This window comes from Podarcis cretensis (assembly GCF_951804945.1).
Source record: "Podarcis cretensis genome assembly, chromosome: 4".
NCBI classification, from domain to species: Eukaryota; Metazoa; Chordata; class Lepidosauria; order Squamata; family Lacertidae; genus Podarcis; species Podarcis cretensis.
Genome location: NC_137173.1, coordinates 66620675 through 66639833, shown reverse-complemented (window position 1 = coordinate 66639833; position 19159 = coordinate 66620675). Strand labels below are relative to the sequence as shown.

The window sequence follows — 19159 nt, the reverse complement described above, 5'->3', positions numbered from 1 at the left end:
ATTATTTCCAGCCACTGCTGAAAGAAATCTGATCTCTAATGCAACTAGAAAAGGGGACGATAAGGTCAAAGGAACCTGTCATAATTGTCAAAGCTGTGTCAAACATAGTTACCTCTGCTAGGAGGGCACTGAGAATGTACAATGATTGGCCCCACAGATGAGGAAGCTTTCCAGCTGGGACACGGTCCACTGTGTGAGGATTCTCATACTCTTCATTCACCTGGCAAATGAAACAAAGAATGCGAACAGGTTCACACATCACACGTACCGAGGATTTACGAGGGTGTAGCACTTGTTAAAATCTAAAGCCGAATACAATCCCAACAGTTAAAATATATCACAGAAAATGGACAACACAACATTCATACATAATTGGGCGAAACACACAGTATGTCAGAGGTCGATAATTTACAAAACCAGGCATGTTCCAAATTGTCTTACCTTATCTGGAGGAACAGCATATAATTCTGGCATCAGAAGAATCCCATTCTTTTTCCTAATGAGTATCCCCTCCAAAGCATCTCTGTACTCTTGTACCTACAAAGTGCAAGACAAGGACCAAGCAACTGAAGTTCATGGGTTTTGGTTTTTTTAACAACTGGAAGAGTACCTATGCGGTGCTGGGAACCCTGGAAACATCCTCTTTGTGAAAAGTGTCTGTGTCAGAAACCCCATGGGCAAAAGAACATAAGAAGAGCCCAACATCCCTTGTATACAAAGACCAGGCCTTCTCTCGTCCCCTTCAATGAGTGAAGCACCTGATGCTACAATTTTAAGGCCACAGGGTTGAGTTTAGAGCTCCCATCTCTGGTGCCACACGCACTGCTACTGAGTTAATGTGAAGTGCTGCTGTGCAGGAGACCTTGCAGGTGAGAGGCGAGGCAGCACTGTGTGAGGAGAGCAGCACATCCCCATAGCTTATAATGCTGGTAACTGGAGCAAATGGGGAGAAAGCATTCTAGTCTTTCTCTCCCTTTCTGGCCACACAGATATCACAGTTGGTGCCATGATATAAGCCTGCTGAATGGGGAACCTATGAAGCTGTATTATACTGAGTGAGGTCATCATTTAGTCCAGTTTGGTGGCAGCTCTCTAAAATCTTAAGCAGAGATTACTTGTCCCCTCAGCACAAGGACATTAATTCCTTTAAACAGAGATGTCTAGGATGCCTCACAGTAAGTGCAAAAGCTGCAGGTAGGGAGAATGATCAGATTGCCTATCCTCTTCTACCCAACTACTGGAGCTTAGCTGATTCATAAAATACCTGCTACAATAATTATTACAGTTTCAACTTATCATGTACCTTACCTGAATTCTGTCTCCATTAAACACTCCATCAATTAGGAAATAGGTCCAGAATACAGGCCACTCACATTCTATGTTCTCAAATAACTTGAGCTCAGCAGGATCGTAGTGTAATCTATTCGGATCCTAGAAATGTAATTGCTCATGTCATGCTTTATTATTACAGTGCTATTTCACAATGTATTGTGCTTGTATTCTGCCAAATCTCCAAGGAGTTTCATCTAGCAGAAGCATTCCCCTCTCTGTTCCATTTTGTTACACGCAGCACTTAGCTTTCTAAAGGACTGTGCCAGTTTCACAACCTGGAATTAGCTTAGAAGTACAGATATACCAGATTGGCACTGAGGGCCAATCTAGATGTCATATCAATTGAATGATTACAATGAATGTGAAACTTTAAAAAATTAAATCAGAATGAGAACAGCTGTCTCAGGGTGGTCAGTATACTCTTTCTCCCCATGCTACAGTTCTGACAAAAATCTTCCGCCAGCTGAAGTTAACCCCAAGTGGAAAGCTCTCACTGATGCCAATGGAAGCATAACTTCCAGGGCTAACATCAACCTTGCTGTGTGTGTGAACAGGAAGGTAAAGCAACTTTCCTTGGGGCCACAGCAGGGATGGAAAGGGTTATGCTTATCTCCTTGCACATTCCAGTCCTAATGAGGTCCCCCCCCCCCAGGGTTGCTATTTTTAAAACAATTCTGATATTGGACGTTCACCATGGAAAAGTGGCATGCAAATAAAAATGAGTGACAGTTTCAGAAACAGTACTTCTCTTGGTGTTTTGTAGCCATCTCGAATAAAACGGCAGCAGCCATACCGTCCCTGTAAAAAACAAATTAGCTGCAGTATAAAAGCATTGCTTTATTTTATATAAGCATCTTTTGTTCTTAGTCAAACAGAACATGCTTTCTTCTTCTGTTAATAACAAATATGGCCAAGCTTATCATCTATAGATAAATGAATGGAAGATTTGTTCAGAAGCCAAAATGAAACTCTTACCTGCAGCTTGGTGATAATTTCGTTTTTCGTTGCATTCACAACATTCATATCCTCTACAGCAAAGGCTGGGTAAGAAATAATGGACAAAAGTCCAGCATCAATCTCTTTTGAGGTGGAGGCCCTTGGCAGCATGGAATACAGAATAGACTGAGCGGAATATACACAGAGCACCAGCAAAAGACAAGACAAAGACAAAATAAAAACATTTAGTTTCATGCCAAAGTGTTTTATCAGACATACAAAGAGCACCCTGGTCACTTTTGAAATAAAATGTTACAAGCTACTTTCTAATAAACTAATTCACACGGGAGGGGAATTTGCTGCATTGGCAGGATACAGCAATGGCTGGCCCACCTGGCAACAGAATTAGGCTGCTATCATGCAAAACCATGAGGACTAATAGGAATTTCCAATCAGTTATGAAATGCTGGTATTCCCAGATCTTCAGCTTCCATAGCTGAAAATAGCACCCAGTTGAATTTGGTGGTGCAACCATAATTTGATGTCTATTTCTAGGGAAGGGGGCTAGTCAGAGCTTATAAGGGGGTGGGTGCTTTGCTGTACTTTCTTTGAGATAGAAAGGAGAATTGGATTTACCTGACAATGCTCAACTTCATCTGGAAGGACATGAATAACTGACTTGTGTCCTCCTCCAGCTCCAAAAAGGTCCAATTCATCAATTGCTTCCAGTGCGGCCTTCAGAAACATATGTGTGTGCTCAGTAACTTTTCAAGTATTGAAAAGTTCAAGTATTGGTAATGAATGAGATGGCAAGTGAATAACTATTAAAACAATCACACACATGTATGTATGTACATATAGCCAAATGGCACAAAATCTTTATCTTACTTTTCTTCATAAGAATCCCTTAAGAGAGATTGCAATATTTCCCTATTGCAGATTGACAGTGGACTTTAATAGCCTGCTCCAACCAAATTCACTTGGAAGAAAAAACAGTTAAGAATGGCTTCAAAGTGCTGCATATTTTCTCAAGATCACTGAATTAAGCCTGCTTTTAACTTTACTTGGGTGGTGTAGGCTGAAAATCACTCCCACCTTATAGAAGTTTGCCAAAGCAGCTGTGCTGATGGAAGGAGCTCAGTAGATATAGCAGAATATCACACAGCAAACCGCCATACCAGCACCAGCAACTTCCAGGAAATTGTGGCACTATTTACTTTTGAATGTGTAGCTCACCTCTTCTCTAATGAGCTCAAAGTGGCAGACCTGGTTCTACCCACAAGAACCCCGTGAGGTTGGTTGGGCTGAAAGGCCGTGACTGCCCAAAGGTCATACAGTGAGCTTCATGGCTGAGAAGGGACTTGAACCCTGGCCACCCAGGTCCTAGTCCAACACTCTAACCACTAAAGGTAAAGTCCACAAGTGGCACTGTAGTCTAAACCACTGAGCCTCTTGGGCTTGCCGATCAGAAGGTCGGGGGTTCAAATCCGAGCGATGGGATGAGCTCTTACCACTACACCACACTGGCTCTGTGAGTGTGTTTAAATCAGGAATGTGAATTACCATCTCTTAGTTCAAATTCAAAATATTCTATCCATTGAACAACAGCACAGTGGCTATTTACTATTGGGAAAAGTACAATCAAGACCCATCAGAAATCAATAGCGAACCTTCTATTTATTGCAATAGTCCTGGAATGCAACACTGAACTGGAAGTAAGTTTCACAAAAATCAACAAATAGAAATATTGCATTTATCATTATTGCGTACCATTGTTAGTTTACAGTAAAAAAACAACAACAAAAGCAACAACCATCTCACCTTGGCCATTCCTACAGAGCTTGCATTCAGTTCAGGGATGCCCTGGTTCGTCTTATCACCACGTTCCCACATGCCATAATCCTGAAACAAAAGAAAGAGGAAAGCAGAAATAAAAAGCAACTTCTCAGATCCAGAGATACACGTATGCAGATGTGGACTGTGCATACACTATTGTGAGAACTACAGCAACACTACTCAGTAGGTTTGGATCACACATTATTAAGCTGACATATGCACAAGGCTTGTGCCTGCATGATCCTTCCTCGTTTTACCCCTTCTTCCATCATTCATTCTTGGCACACCACAATTTAATACTTGCTGGATTACTTAATCATAGTTTCCTGTTATAGCCAAACCAGGAAACTATGGTTACAAGTCAGAATCTTAAACAATGGTTGGAAGTCAGTTTAAGATCCTGGTTTGTTCCAATACATTATTTCAATTTTATTTAAAATAAATAAATAAAATGACTTGAGAATACTTACAGCAACTTTGTAGGCAGCCTCTATGTAAAACACAAGATTCTGTACAAAGGCAACTTCATCAAGGGTAAATATAATACGCAATCCTAAATAAGAAAGAGCCATCATTAGGGATACCTTAACTCCAGTCAATAGTTCCATTTGGGGGTTCTTATGCTCCTAGTAGAGCACTGAGAAAAACTTCTGCATGAAAATTGTGTGTTACACTATAGACAACTGCTGGTTGAGTACCCATTTGCTCCACCCCATAGAACAATGGCCTAAACAATGAAAGGTGTAACAAACTACACAAGACAATGTTTAAAGTAGCTTTTAATTCTGTGAAGGATATCGTCCAAAATAAAATGCATGCTCAGTTCTTAAATGGAGATGGGCTTTTCCAGTGATAACCTTATTCCATAATCTCAGACTCCCATGAGTGCCATACATCATGCCTGTGATTTAAACACTTAACTAAAGCAAAATAATTCTTCGGCAATTAGTAGCATTTAAAGTACAGATTGTTAAGTCCTGAAACAACCATCTGTTGGTGGGCAGTCTGTCAGTCATCTATAGGATGAGTGTCCTTGGTAACACATTGCAAATATGCATTGCCATGTACCCATGCACAAAAATGAAAAGGATTCATGAATGAGTAGGTGCTTTCGTTGAAGGCAGAGGTATTCACCCAGAGGTTGTTGGACCACAGCTCCCCTTCATGCCTAATTATTGGCTACGCTAGATTGGGCTGATGGGAACTGAAGTCCAACAGCATTTTGAGGGCCCCTGATTCCTCATCCCTGTTGAAAGATGTCCCTTGCAAAACAATCAACCAAGAACAACTTGCCAAAACCATTTTACAGTGTTCAGATTCAAAACCAGATAAAAATGGAACACAATAGTTAGTCATTGTCATTCCACAGAAGGTCAAGCCATTCAAACAACTACAGGAGATCTGGAAGGCAACTTGTCCACTCTAATCTGTAACTAAGCAGACATATGGACTATATTAAAAGAATTAAAGGCAAGTCTGATACTAAATGTGATTTATTTATTTTTTTGAGGGGTGAAATGTTACTTGCTGAATATAAATGTCCTTAGTTAGAAAAGAACTATGAGTTCCAACGTAGCTTACCTGATGCTGTCATCTGAGCCAAGAAGAGAAGGTAAAGGGAAGTTGCATCTACTTGTAGATGTCCCCACTCATTGTCTCCAACTACTGTGCCACAAGTGGCTGTATTATATTTGGCATGCAGGCAGTCCTTGGTACTCTGTGTGTGCTTGAACTTCTCAACCTTATCTACCTAAGAAAAAGAAGCAATATTCTGAAAGTAGTTCTTTAGTCATAAACATTTTCAAAATAATAATTTTGCCTCAGTCTAGATTTTGGTACAGTATAATTTAAAGGGGGGTGGGCCTCTTAAAACAAATTATTTCCTCTTCAACAAACCAATGAAGTCTCTTGAATAGAGCTGTGGAAATTTACTGTAAACAGCCTGTCACATTGGTCTGCCTCTTAGATTGTTTGGAAGACGGACACACAGATAGAAGCTTCTAACTGGGAAACAGAGCCGCTAAAAAGAAACCAGGCATCCTTTATACAACATTATACAACACTGGACTTACATAAAGGAAGGAAATATCCAAATGGACATCATCCTAGCCAATATTTGGGCCTGGCAGAATTAGGTAGTGTTTTCAGTTCTCAGCAACCACACAATAATAAGAAAGTATTCCAAAAACACTGCACTGGGGCTAAAATGTCGTGGATTCTAGCCCAACGATAAAAATGTGAAATTAAAAACATTGAACACAATCTCTCAGTCGCTGACCATGTACAGTAAGTTCACATTTGTACCTATAGTGAAATTGCTAGGGAGAAGGAAACAGGGAGACTATGCGTTTTTTATTTTAACCACTTGAAGCGCCCAACTACACACAATGTTAATTACACCATTTTCTCTCAAGTGAGTGCAAAAAATTTCTTGCAGAAGCAGCCAGTGGGGGAAGAGGATGACGTTTGCCAGAATCTAGGCTTGGGGGGGGGGAGGTGTTTGAAGGTCTTCAGTCATTTGCACTCTGGTGCAATAAAGAGAGTGGGGGTCTTTTCACACCTGCAATTTGCATGGGACAATCTCCCACTTTTCCTTCAGGCCACTCACGTACTGCAATTCCAAGAAGGAGGATTATTTCATTTATACTAGAGAGGTATGCTGTATAAATAGAACATGCACTTAAAATAGTTTTATATGTAATATCCATTTCATGGCAGGCTGCCCTTAAATTCATTTTAGTTGGACTCATTTTAGCTTGCAAAGTCCAAAATGCATTTTCCCTCCCATGAGTGGAAATGGTTTCAGAGGAGCAGCTAAGTACTACTTTCGGTACGCCGAAAATACTACTTTGTTTGAACCTGCCTTCCTCAGTGCGTCCCATTCGTCACACCTAAAATTGCATTGGCATCATTAAATCTGGTCATGCCACTGAAAATAACAGAACACAAGTCATCCAGTTTATCATTACCTGTCTCATCATACATTGCAGAAGTCCCCGCATCAGTTTCACAACGTTCTGCAGGAATATAATTAAAGAAAGCATGCAAACATTATTTTGGGTCTTAATAACTAATGATCAATGCTTGTGTAAAAAAAAGAGGACATTTACAAAACCATCCTATACATTTAAGAAAACAATTTGCTCAACTGCGTAACCTGATTTTATGACAAAGATACAAGCTAGAACAATAAGCAATTGCTTTATGTCACGGCTAAAGTGATTGGATGGTCACAGAACCAAAAGAATTTTTTAAAATAATCATTCTTATGCTATAAATAGAAGCTCAGAGTTTTCCTCAGGGACACAGTGTCAGGACTCCCTGACACACAGCAGGCAAATGTTGGTGCATGGAGTTGTGCTGCTGTAGTTCAAAGTTGGGGAATTTGAAGCATGAGCTTTCCTCATTCAATTAAAAGGCAAATCCCAAATATTTCTGGTTTGGATTAAGATCATGATTAGCTCTGCACCAGCCCAGCATTTGCTCCCTCTGCCATTTCAGTCACCCTCTTCCTTTTTGCCACTGAAACTTACCAGGTGGTGGTGGTGGCAGTAACAATAAAAACAACAGCAACAGCATTCATTATGCTTTGCAGCACCTCCTAAGACATAAAGATTTCCTGAGTTTCTGAGGCCATAGCAAAGAATAAGAGAAAGAAAGAAAGAAAGAAAGAAAGAAAGAAAGAAAGAAAGGAAGGAAGATTGCCGTTGCTGCTATAAAAGTCAGATGAGATTTGAGAAGCGGGCATCAGAAGGAACTTGTGAGGGAATCTGGCTTCCATGAAGCTTGAAATGCACCCAAAATGTCAAAATTTGAGCCTGCTAGGAACTGAGCTTGTTTCAGGTGAGCCTGTGAATGCAGCTATAGAAGCTCACATATCGTAACTCTACAAAGGGGGACCCTTAATTGTCCTTCAAACGTGGGTAATGGATTTATGAAGTCAATCATGAAACGGCTGCTTCCCCCAAATCTCATCCATTGCTTTGATCTTACCACTTTCCAATTTTTTAACACCACCCATAAATTAAGCAGGATTCACTATGCACTGAAAATGATAGTTTATTCACTTGTAGAGGAAGTAATAAATAAATTCATCTTTACATATCATAACACAAAGTAAATAGTGATCCAAAGACATACCTGCTCCAATTCATATGCTTTGGCTTTATCTTCATCCCGATCTGCATTCTTCCTGTAGGCCATCCCCAGGCCCCACACAGCCAAAATGCTATAAATATTATCTCGTACCCAAGCATCCTTTTGCTCAGTACTGGCGGAGAGCAGTCCTGTAACAGGGTTCTGAAATAAGATTTTTTTTTTAAGGGTTAAACAGCCTGAGCACTTCTAAGCACACCTTACCCTAGCGTGTGCATTTTTGTACACATTACTTGGCTAGAGAACTGTACCACAAAATTCAGAGAAGTGCGAATTTCACTGGGGAAACCATAGAATCATAGGTTCAGGTACTGTTTCAGAAAGTATGAATGAAGTAGATTCACCCATTTCTCATGGGTGTTCTTCCTGCATTTGGCCGCTACATCGCCAGCGGTCCAATGAAAACTCTGGTTGGGCCTGGATTGCAAAACAATGAGGCCCCTACAGCTGCCTGAAGAAGCCATATGCCAGGCCAGAGCAAAAGGAGCTCTTTTAAACTTTTCCATCTGGGATGTCCCCCTCGCCCCCCTCAAAACAACTCCATTGCTTTTCACCTCATAAGGAAACACAGCCTTATCTGTTTTCCTGTAAGCTAAAAATCAGCTGGGGTGTGTGTGGCTTTTTGAGAAGAGAAACGGTCAGAAAAATATTGGCTGAGCAGGCTTTTTATTCCTGCCGCTTCTACACTGAAATTTGCAGTATTGGAAGCTACATTCAGGGGTTTTTTTAAAGTGGGGCAAACACACACATACACACGGGTTCACGTGTCTGTATGGAACCTGTAGTTTTGTCTAATATTGCATTTTAGACGTAGGTCAATTACAGCACTCATTTCTGTGCTATGGGAAGAAAAAGAAGGAGGGCGTGTGTTTTAGCAGCTTCATTCTGGGCTCAGAGCCAGAGGAGTAATGGAACATTCTAAGGAGGAGGTTTCTGGGGAACCGACTGTGCACAGGAACAGAGAATGATCTTTAGGTTTTGAAACGTTGTGAAATATTACAGAGCCATAACGGCTGTTATCAACTGTCCTTATGCTTCAAGGTCACAGGGAGAGCCGGGTTGTGTGTGGACTATTTTTATCCCTAAACCTATTAATTATTAAACTTTTGAGGGAATAAAGTCTTAGTAAAATACAGTATAAATTAAGGGGTTAGGGGGGTTTGCTTACCTGGGGCAAAACCATGGCATTTAAAAACATTTCTTACATTTTAAATGAAGATATACAGGAGTTCGCACAGCTTATTTTTGAATTGGATTTGGAATTGGAATTTGCTCTTGCGTGGTAATTAATTATCTAAGGCTTTAATCCCAGCCCCACACATCTGGGAGTAAGCCCCACAGAATTCAATAGGGTTTACATCTGAGTAAGACATGATTAGGGCTGTGCTTTAAGATACAAAAATAAATAAACAGCACGTAAACATAAAGACTGCCCATGTGCTTGTGGAAGACACCGACTCATAACTAATCATACTACCCAAATTATGTCTTGGTGCCAGAGGAACAAGGGGTAACAAGTGAGAAGGGTGTGGTGAGAAAGGAACTGAGCTTAGAAGTCACTCTGTGCTTTTGCGCTGCTGGTTTCCACTGCCTGCAATAGCATGATGTTGTGCGTGCAAAGAGAAGTAGTCTACAACTCCCTGTTTTCACATCCATGGTACTTAGAGCCAGGCACGTGCAGGGGGGATGGGTAGCCTTGTCCCAGGCCTCTGGGGGCTGAGCTGGCCTGGGGCCTCTGCCAGGAGCCTTACAGCTTTACACTGTCAAGCCAAGAATAAGATTCCTGCAGAGGCCTCAGACAATCTCTGCACCGGCCCACATAGGTAGGAACCTTCATGGTAAGTACACTGGTGAAATATCATTGTATTCTATTTGTTTATTTCATAAAATGTATATACCGCTTGATTGTTGGGGAAAACTCAAAAGTAGTTTACAGAAAAGATAAAGCAATGGAATTATCACTAAAAAATTCACAACCATACAGAAAGGTAAAACCACAATACAGTAGACCAAAACAAACTAAAACTCACACGAAGTTTTAATATATAGACTTGTCTAGATAAGAATGCCTTCAGCAGGCACCAAAAGGAATACAGTGAAGAGACCTTCTGGGAGATGATCTATAATGAAATGAAAAAGGTATTTAAGTATACCTTCCTAAAGAAACCAGAGGCCTTTCTCCTGGGCATGGTCAGCCAATTGGTGCCAAAGAAGGATAGAACTTTTTTTATGTATGCTACAGCAGCAGCAAGAATTCTCATCACAAAGCACTGGAAGACACAAGATCTACCCACCTTGGAAGAATGGCAGATGCAAGTAATGGACTACATGGAAATGGCGGAAATGACTGGCAGAATCCGAGATCAAGGAGAAGAGCAGGTGGAAGAAGATTGGAAGAAGTTTAAAAATTATCTACAAAAACATTGTAAAATTTCTGAATGTTGAGGACATTGAAATGAAACGAAGAGGTTCTAGTAAATAAGATAAATAAGAGTATGAAAGAAGGGATAAATATTGGATGAAAATCTGAATAATACAAATTAATATTTGAAGGAATTTTAAAGGATAAAACTAATAAAAATGAATTTGTTGAATTAAATTTGAAGTGGAATACAAGAAAGGAGGGTGGGTGGAAGTCAGGAAAATAAGGTTATGAAGGATATGAATTTGAAAAGAGTTTTTTTTTATTCTTCTTTTTATGTAAAACTTTTTGTTTAAACTTTTTTTTTTTAGGTGTGTAATATCTTTCTTTTTTTTTCTTTTCTGATTACGTATTGATTGTTTGTTTTTGTTGTTTGAATGTTGATATTTGTTGATGTTTTGATGTTTATTGTCTTCTTTTCCTTTTGTAAAATTAATAAAATATTATTAAAAAAACAAAAACAAAAGGAATACAGTGAAGGTGCCTGCCTGATATCAATAGGCAGGGAGTTCCAAAGGATCGGTGCTGCCACACTCCTGTGCAAAAGGCACAGATCAAAGCAAAGTTGGAAGGACATATTGCATCTTTTCAGGATGCTTTTTCGGTACTCTGTCTCAGGACTCCAAAAACAAACACCCAACTGGTTGTTCTCAAGGTTTGTAGAGCTCATACTGTTCAGAATCCTATCGTTCAATCATTTTCTATTTTGGACAGCTGCTAAGTGAAGTTGGCAAGTCCAAAAGAAGGTAAGTCTCTGGTCCCATTAGTATCTTACTGATGGATGGGAAGTTCCTTATGTGCCATCGTGTTAATGCTGTTTGCTGGGCGCATGCCAACCCTCAGTAGCTATGATAAGGAACTGGAGTCTGAAATATTGCAGCAAACGGGAATGAAAGAGAGCAGGCAGAAGGCACTATTACTGTGGTAAGCGTGGAGCAGGTGGGGGCAAAGCTGCCCTCTGGCTAAGAAATCTCCACTTACTGATATGCCTTACTGACCCAGTGCCGCGTTCACATGTAACGATAAACCAAGAAACCTTGGCTTAACAAATTATACTGGGCACAATACTGATTCCTTCCACTTCACTCTCCACCTGGCATGAGCAGGTACGCAAAACAGCTTGGGGTGACATCCAAATGCTGGACTGTGGTTTGTTCGTCCCTAACAAGTCAGGATTTATAAGCCAACAGCAAACCTTAACTGAACCCTGGCCAGTGACTTGGCAGGTGGGACAGAAACAAACCAGGATTCTGGGTTTCGATTTCACGCTACACTGGCTCACTTGCCCCTTCGTGCCAGGGGAAGGCTGAGGTGATGAGCAAAGCAAGAGTCAAGCACCAGAATGCATGCACAGAATAGTTTATTAAGCCAAGGTTCTTGGCTTATGAATGAATGCAGCTATTACATGATCAGACTGTGATTACAAAACTAACGTGCCATGGTTCTGGCACTGAAAATAACTCTGCATGAACGGATTTTGTTGCAAGGGAATCTTAGTGAAATCACTAGGGATTCACCTGAGACGAGGATTTGACTGAGACTGTACTAACACAGTTTACCAAAGCTGTGTATCTACCATCATACTTGCAGATAAGTATACACAACATGCAGAATCGTAACGTTGTACAAACCTGCAAATATGTTATCTTTTTTCTGCATGATGATATTCAAACTATGTGCATAATACCAAAGAAGAAGAATAAATTTGATCCTCAGCTACACTGGTGTAACCATTCTGCAGCTCTAATGTCTTTGTTAGAACAATTAACAATTTAAGAAACCCATTTGAGCTGGAATCAGTGTCTAGCCCACAGTGCAGTTCTGGTAAACACGACAGCTTACATAACATCAGATTCGCTCTAGCTGTGCAGTGATGCTAGAGCCATCTCAGTGGTGAAATAAAACTGTGTGGTTTTCTCATAAGAATCAGAATGCAGATAGCATGCCTTGTTAAAAACAAACAGACAAACAGTGAAAGTTTGGTTAAAATGCCCACACAAGCAGAGTGTGATCCACTTGTGTTGCAGGCACATTGCTTACACAACACAGGTCACACACAAACCATGTCTTAGTGCAAATGAGCATATCTGTGGGTTCCCAGAGCAAAGACTGTGGCAACAGCACTCCTCATCCAGCCCTCCTGCCGCTTCCACACGGTTTGGCTTTGTGTTACACCCAAACCCAGGCTCATAGTATGCCCCCCCCCAGCAAACCAAAAGCAGTAAACCAATAACAAACCTTGATTATAGCTTTTGGTATGGAGCCACGAAAGCTACAAGCCCAGGTTCGGGTGCAACTTTAAGCCAAATAACAGCTTATCCACAGGTGGCAGAACAACAGCAGAACTGGGGAAAGAGCACTGCAGCCACGAACTTTGCTCTGGGAAAGTTTGGTCTTTCACACTAAACCATGGTTTGGTTTAGCTAAAAAAACTAACTGGAGCCCTATCTCCCTCTCCCGCACTACCTATGTATACATGAAGGCAGCATAATGGGACTGAGATGGGGACCAGAGAGGAGCCCACAGATGGCCCATTCCCTCCCAGAATCCTGTTGCGCTGGATGCATGCACAGGCTAAAGAGATGAAAGTAGGAAACCAAGGCATTTACTGTGTGAAAAGAGTTATAAGAAGGGTGGGATGAAGAAAAGAAAGATGCCACCCTCAAAATTAGATTTGTACCCACCATGTCTCATACTCAAGAGGTCCTATTGACTTCAGAAGGATTGCATAAATGCACATACACACACCATAGTGGATCTCTGGCACGTACAGCGTGGAGACTTTCTAATTCTGTATTTCAAGGTTTCCCTCAAGTTAAGTAAAACGTGACTCAGTTTTTGGAGTTAGAATCATAGAATCATAGAATCATAGAGTTGGAAGAGACCACAAGGGCCATCGAGTCCAACCCCCTGCCAAGCAGGAAACACCATCAGAGCACTCCTGACATATGGTTGTCAAGCCTCTGCTTAAAGACCTCCAAAGAAGGAGACTCCACCACACTCCATGGCAGCAAATTCCACTGTCGAACAGCTCTTACTGTCAGGAAGTTCTTCCTAATGTTTAGGTGGAGTTGCACTGGGCTTGTTGTGGCACATCTTCCTCAGTTTTCTATTGAGGTTTGCTTGGTGTTGTGATGTCTTATTCCAGCAGACAATATTAAATACAATACTAATTGTCATCTGTCATCTGTAGAGTCTGCTCCTGACATAGTCTGGTGTCAAAGTTGTTAATGACCTTTAGGGTCTGCAATTTGCATTATGCCCTTTATTCTGTCCTACTCCAGCATACACTTCTATATGAGAAGTATATTTGGAAAGTGACTCATGGAAAAAATCCTGCTCTCATCACTGCAGATTAAAGTATTTTAACTGAAGGCTCCCTCAAAAGACACTGCTGCTTTCTCTCGTAGGGTGCCTTCAGCTCAACAAACTGGAGAATTTGAGCATTTTGTTATTCTTATCCAGTGGCCCAAATGTATCCAATGGCTCTAGTTATTCTTTACCTAAGATTTTTGCAATGCTCATGGTTTATTTCTTAGCCACAACATAATAAATACTAGCAGCCAACCACGTGCCTACAATTATAGGCACATCTATCCTAAGAGTCACAGAGACTATTCTCCTGTACCTGTATCATTTCCATGTAGCAGAATGTATCCAAACATGACAAATGTACCATTATCCATTTAACAAATATATGTGTGGTTAAAAGACACAGGTACTTGTTAGCCAAATTAGTATTACTGATAATGGCACCTACACATGGACACCAATGGTGCCAATTTTGTGCTATATTGCTAAAAACTTTATTTGCTTCAGCAAGCCTAACAAGGCATGTAATTTTTGCATGCAATATTAAGAATTTAAACAGTGATTTAAGAATCAGTGATTTAGGAATAACTGTTTTAAAATAACTGACTATATCTATGTATAAACTACCTGGTTTTTAATGTTTGCTTTTATTGGTATTTTTAATGAATATTTTATTGTCTTTTGTAAACCACTTTGAGGTTCTTTGTTTGAGTAAGCGGCATATAAATTTTGTTAAAATAAGAATAAATGTACAAGCAGCTCTAACAGCACAATATGTAAGTGATATGAAGTGGGGGAAGTGGAATAATGCACATGGGACCTGCAGCAAAATGTTTCACTGGATCAAGTGCTACTGTTCAGGATTCTATTCCAGTCCTCTCCCTGGTTTTCCTCCCAACAGTTATGTGCATCCACATCATGCATTTATAGTGGTCTTATGCCACTTTAAACAAAGATGGATTCCCCCAAAGAATCCTGGGAACTGTAGTTTATTTCTCGCAGAGTTACAACTCACAGCCACCTTAACAAATTTGTTCCCAGAATTCTTGGGAGGAAGCCATGACAGTTAAAGAATGCTTTAAATGGATGTTACCTCCATATTTCATGCAAGCTCAGCCCTTACTGGGCTATTTCGGGGATTCCCTTCAGTCCCCCCCCCCCCCCGCATAAGATTTCTTTACACTCTTGCAAACCTTGGGGTTCCCCCAAGCCTTCTTATGGGTGGGTGTTATGTATGAATTGGCACTCACAGCATGAATGTTGGAAATGGAGAGGCGGATTAACATGTCAGGACTCAGAAACTTCAGAGAGATGCACAGATGATCTTAAAGAAAACTTTACATGTGCTGAAAAAACAGCAGCAGCAACTACAGCAAAGCATCACTCCACACAGTCTGCAGAAGGCCAAACGTTCCCTACTCTGGGCTGATAAATGTCACATCTTAACCATGTATCAGACTTCTAAGGCGAGGAGTAGGCAGAGATGTGGCAGACAAGCTGGGAAGGAGAAAGTAGGCTCTGGGGGAAGCCTGTGAGCTAGGAAATTCCCTTGAAGCATCTGTCAAGGGTAAAAACACTCCATACATTTTATTATCAGCTGCTCAACTCAGCTAAAATTTGATAGGAAGGAGCAGGGGGGATACAAGCTCAGCTGGTAAGCAAAATCCCAAAGCAGCAGAAGCCAATGACTTTGTCACCAGAGATAGACATGTGGAGGCCTGAGAATGAGAGAGACCCCTGCCCACATTCTGCATTTCCTTAAAAAGGGGGCAATATGCCCTTCTGATCACTGGAATCTGCCAGTCATTTAAAACTATTTAAAGCCTTCTCAGCCTGCTCAAAGAACTTTGGAAGGGAGCGGTAGAATTACATAGGCATCTAATAAGATGCCCATTATGATGTCTATGCTTGGGACTTTGTGGAAGGTAACTCACATAAAAGTGAGTTATTGCAGACTGCCTCACCAACGTTTCTTGGTTATTTGTTGCCGTCCACCCAGAAATAATGTACCCATGGAAATCAAACATCTAGACTTTAGTCCCACTCTGCCTTGGTCAGACCACACCCCGAGTACTGTCTCCAATTTTGGGCACCACAATTTGAGAAGGATATTGACATGCTTGAATGATTGCAGAGGAGAGTGACCAAGATGATAAACGGTCTGGAAACCATGCCTTATGATTGAGGGACTTAGGTTTGTTCAGCCTGGAAAAGAGGACACCGAGAGGAGATATGACAGCCATCTTCGAATACCAAAAGGGCTGTCACATGGAAGATGGAGCAAGCTTATTTTCTTCTGCTGTGGGGGGTAGGAAACCAATGTATTCAAGTTACAAGAAAGGAGATTCCAACTAAACATCAGGGGGAAAAACTTTCTGCTGGTAAGAGCTGTTCAACAGTGGCACAGACTCCCACAGGAGGTGGCGAACTCTCCTTTTTTGGAGGTTTTAAAGCAGGGATTGGCCATCCATCATGTATGATCTACTTGAGATTCGTGCATTGCAGGGTGCAGGACTGAATGACCCTCGGGATCCCTTCCAACTCTGCAATTCCATGGATCTATGATCCAAAATATTCTCTTCACATCTAGCTAAAGCAAACATCTTACAGGTCAGAGCAAATGCTCTGATATGCAAGCAAACAATGATTGCTAAAAATAAATATGAAAACAGAGGGTTGTTAAAAACAGAAACAACCCTTTCACCTGTAAGTAGTGGCACTGACCTGATAACTCAAAATGGTCTGTTGAACAAGCCGGGCGTAGCCGTCTAAACGGACTCCAGAGTTGCTTCTGCTCCTCATTTTTCAAGGGAAAGGCTGGGTGGCTGGAGGCGCCAATGTCTTTCTAGCAGCTTTTAGCACTAATAGCTCACTCATCCATCAGCAGGCTGAATTGTAGGTCTTGATGGTAGCAGGCATCTTTGTTCCAAAATAAACAGCGTAGTTGTCAACAAAATAGCCAGCGAGTTTCTCCTTTTGCCTACATATATTCACCATCTCAACTATACTCTTAAAGCAGCAACCCTATACACAGTTACATGGAAGCAAACTCACTACTTCTCATATTAGCTGTTCAGTATATTACTGTACCCTTGAAATTATATCCATACTCCATAGGCACATACAATCCAGCTTCCACCCTCATTCCAATTCCATTTTCTGTGCTAAAGGTCATCAACAGTATCTTATGTCCACGTTAGACATCTAGCTGTGTATATAACAAAACCAAGAACCATTGTACATGGATAACAACTGCCCTCATAAAACCCTGAGAAACATAAAAGGTAAAAGGTAAGATAAAAGACCCCTGGACAGTTAAGTCCAGTCAAAGGTGACTATGGCGATGCGGCGCTCATCTCGCTTTCAGGCCGAGGGAGCCGGAGTTTGCCCACACACAGTTTTCTGGGTCATGTGGCCAGCATGACTAAACCGCTTCTGGCGCACGGAGGACTGTGACGACTGCCAGAGCCCACGGAAATGCCGTTTACCTTCCCGCCGCAGCGGTTCCTATTTATCCAACTGCACTGGCATGCTTTTGAACTGTCAGGTTGGCAGGAGCTGGGACAGAGCAACGGGTGCTCACCCCGTCGCGGGGATTCGAACCGCCAACCTTCCAATCAGCAAGCCCAAGAGGCTCAGTGGTTTAGACCCAAAGTAGGAACAAACTTGCCGAATCAAGCATGCAACCAAATCTGCAGAAATGCTGCTGCGTTCTTTCAAATTAACAGTTTCCAAAGCATTTAAAACTATGGAGGTCTCCCCTGCAACCACCACCATCTCTATTTCTCAACCCAAATAAATGGATCTTGAAATCAGCACAGCAAAATGTGGCTTCAGGAAGGACCTTGCCATACATGCAAGCTAAGTCTGAGGTGTCTGAATCCCAGAGTTGTCTACCTCAGAGAAGGAAATGCCCTGGAGGGAGCTACTGTTTGCCCATTTTGCCCAATGCATTTACACTGAGTTCAAAGGGGCTTACATTGAGTTCAAAGGTAAGTAAGCATAAGCATAGGACTGTAGCCTAAATTAGCAATAGTGGCCAGTAATTTGCGGGGGGCGGGGTAGCATTTCGTTCTGGTTAAGTAATGTGAAGCACAATAGTAGTGCTAGTGAAATTAAAAATGAAAATAAAAATAGTAACCAGCATGGGCATAGCCAGGATTTATTTAAGGGGCAATCTTTATGTAACGGGGGGCAGAACTGAGTTATTTGTGATGCAATTGGTCAGTTAAGTATTTTTATTTACTTGATTTAGGGGGGCATCTGCTCCCGCCGCCACCCGTGTACACCCATGGTAACCAGGTCAACTTTTATCATTTGATGTACTATTGATGTAACATGACAGTGTTACACTGCTGAGAACAGAAAACAAACAGAAGGGAAGGTACAAAATGATAGTTTGACTACGCTAGCAAAAAAAAAAGAAGGCCTTGGAGTATTACAGTGTCTTGCTATTTGTGGTATTACTTTAGCATAACTATTTTACTTTTTTAAAAGCAGGTGTCCTCCTCAACTGCTTATATCTGAAAGTTGCTAGATGCTTTTTATTATAAATGAGGGCTACTCTTTGGAATTGTCTTCTTTAGAACATCACCAATGTGCTCTATCCTTGAACAACTGTCCTTGGATGACCTTCACAGCAAGCCGGATAAGGGGAGTGCAACCTTGCTCCTGCTTCTTGATCTCTCCATGGCTTTCGATACCACCTACCATAGTACCCTCCTGGACAAGCTCCATGGAATAGGAATTGAGGGCATTATACCACAGTGGTTCTGGGAGAGTGTCCAGAGAGAGGCATTGGAAGAATGCTTCTCAGCCCCTGGCAGTTATGAAGTCAATGGGAGCAGTCATTAGGAGTTTCAGGGCAAGATGCCTTCAGTGACTTCAAGAACGAATAGCTGCAATACACACGTGTGTGTGTGTGTTATTGTTTTGTTTTTTATTATGTATTTTGTGTTTTTATGCTGTGAACTGCCCTGAGAGCTACAGATGAAGGGCATCACACAAATTTAAATAATAATAATATAATACACTATGTGGGGCTTCCCTTGCACTTGGCTGCATTTAGTACAGAATGCTGCTGCACAAGTGCTGACAGGTGTGAGACCCTGCCAACACATAATACTTCTGATCAGAGATCAGCACTGGTTCCCAATTTGTGACCAG

The 19159-nt window shown here is 41.4% G+C and overlaps 1 protein-coding gene across 3 annotated transcripts in view; it reads right to left on the bottom strand.

Annotated features, from left to right (window-relative positions):
* PHKA2 (phosphorylase kinase regulatory subunit alpha 2) overlaps nt 1–19159 on the bottom strand; it is a 54701-nt gene that overhangs the window by 34584 nt on the left and 958 nt on the right. For all 3 annotated transcript variants that reach the window (XM_079972469.1, XM_079972467.1, XM_079972468.1), the window contains exons 2-13: nt 16718–16912; nt 8245–8403; nt 7074–7121; nt 5686–5854; nt 4575–4657; nt 4090–4170; nt 2905–3003; nt 2308–2454; nt 2077–2130; nt 1309–1431; nt 442–537; nt 113–220 (exon numbers count right to left, since the gene is read on the bottom strand). In XM_079972469.1, coding sequence (XP_079828595.1) covers nt 113–220; nt 442–537; nt 1309–1431; nt 2077–2130; nt 2308–2454; nt 2905–3003; nt 4090–4170; nt 4575–4657; nt 5686–5854; nt 7074–7121; nt 8245–8403; nt 16718–16795 — 1245 coding nt within the window. In that variant the 5' untranslated portion in view covers nt 16796–16912. The remainder of the gene's footprint in view (nt 1–112; nt 221–441; nt 538–1308; nt 1432–2076; nt 2131–2307; nt 2455–2904; nt 3004–4089; nt 4171–4574; nt 4658–5685; nt 5855–7073; nt 7122–8244; nt 8404–16717; nt 16913–19159) is intronic.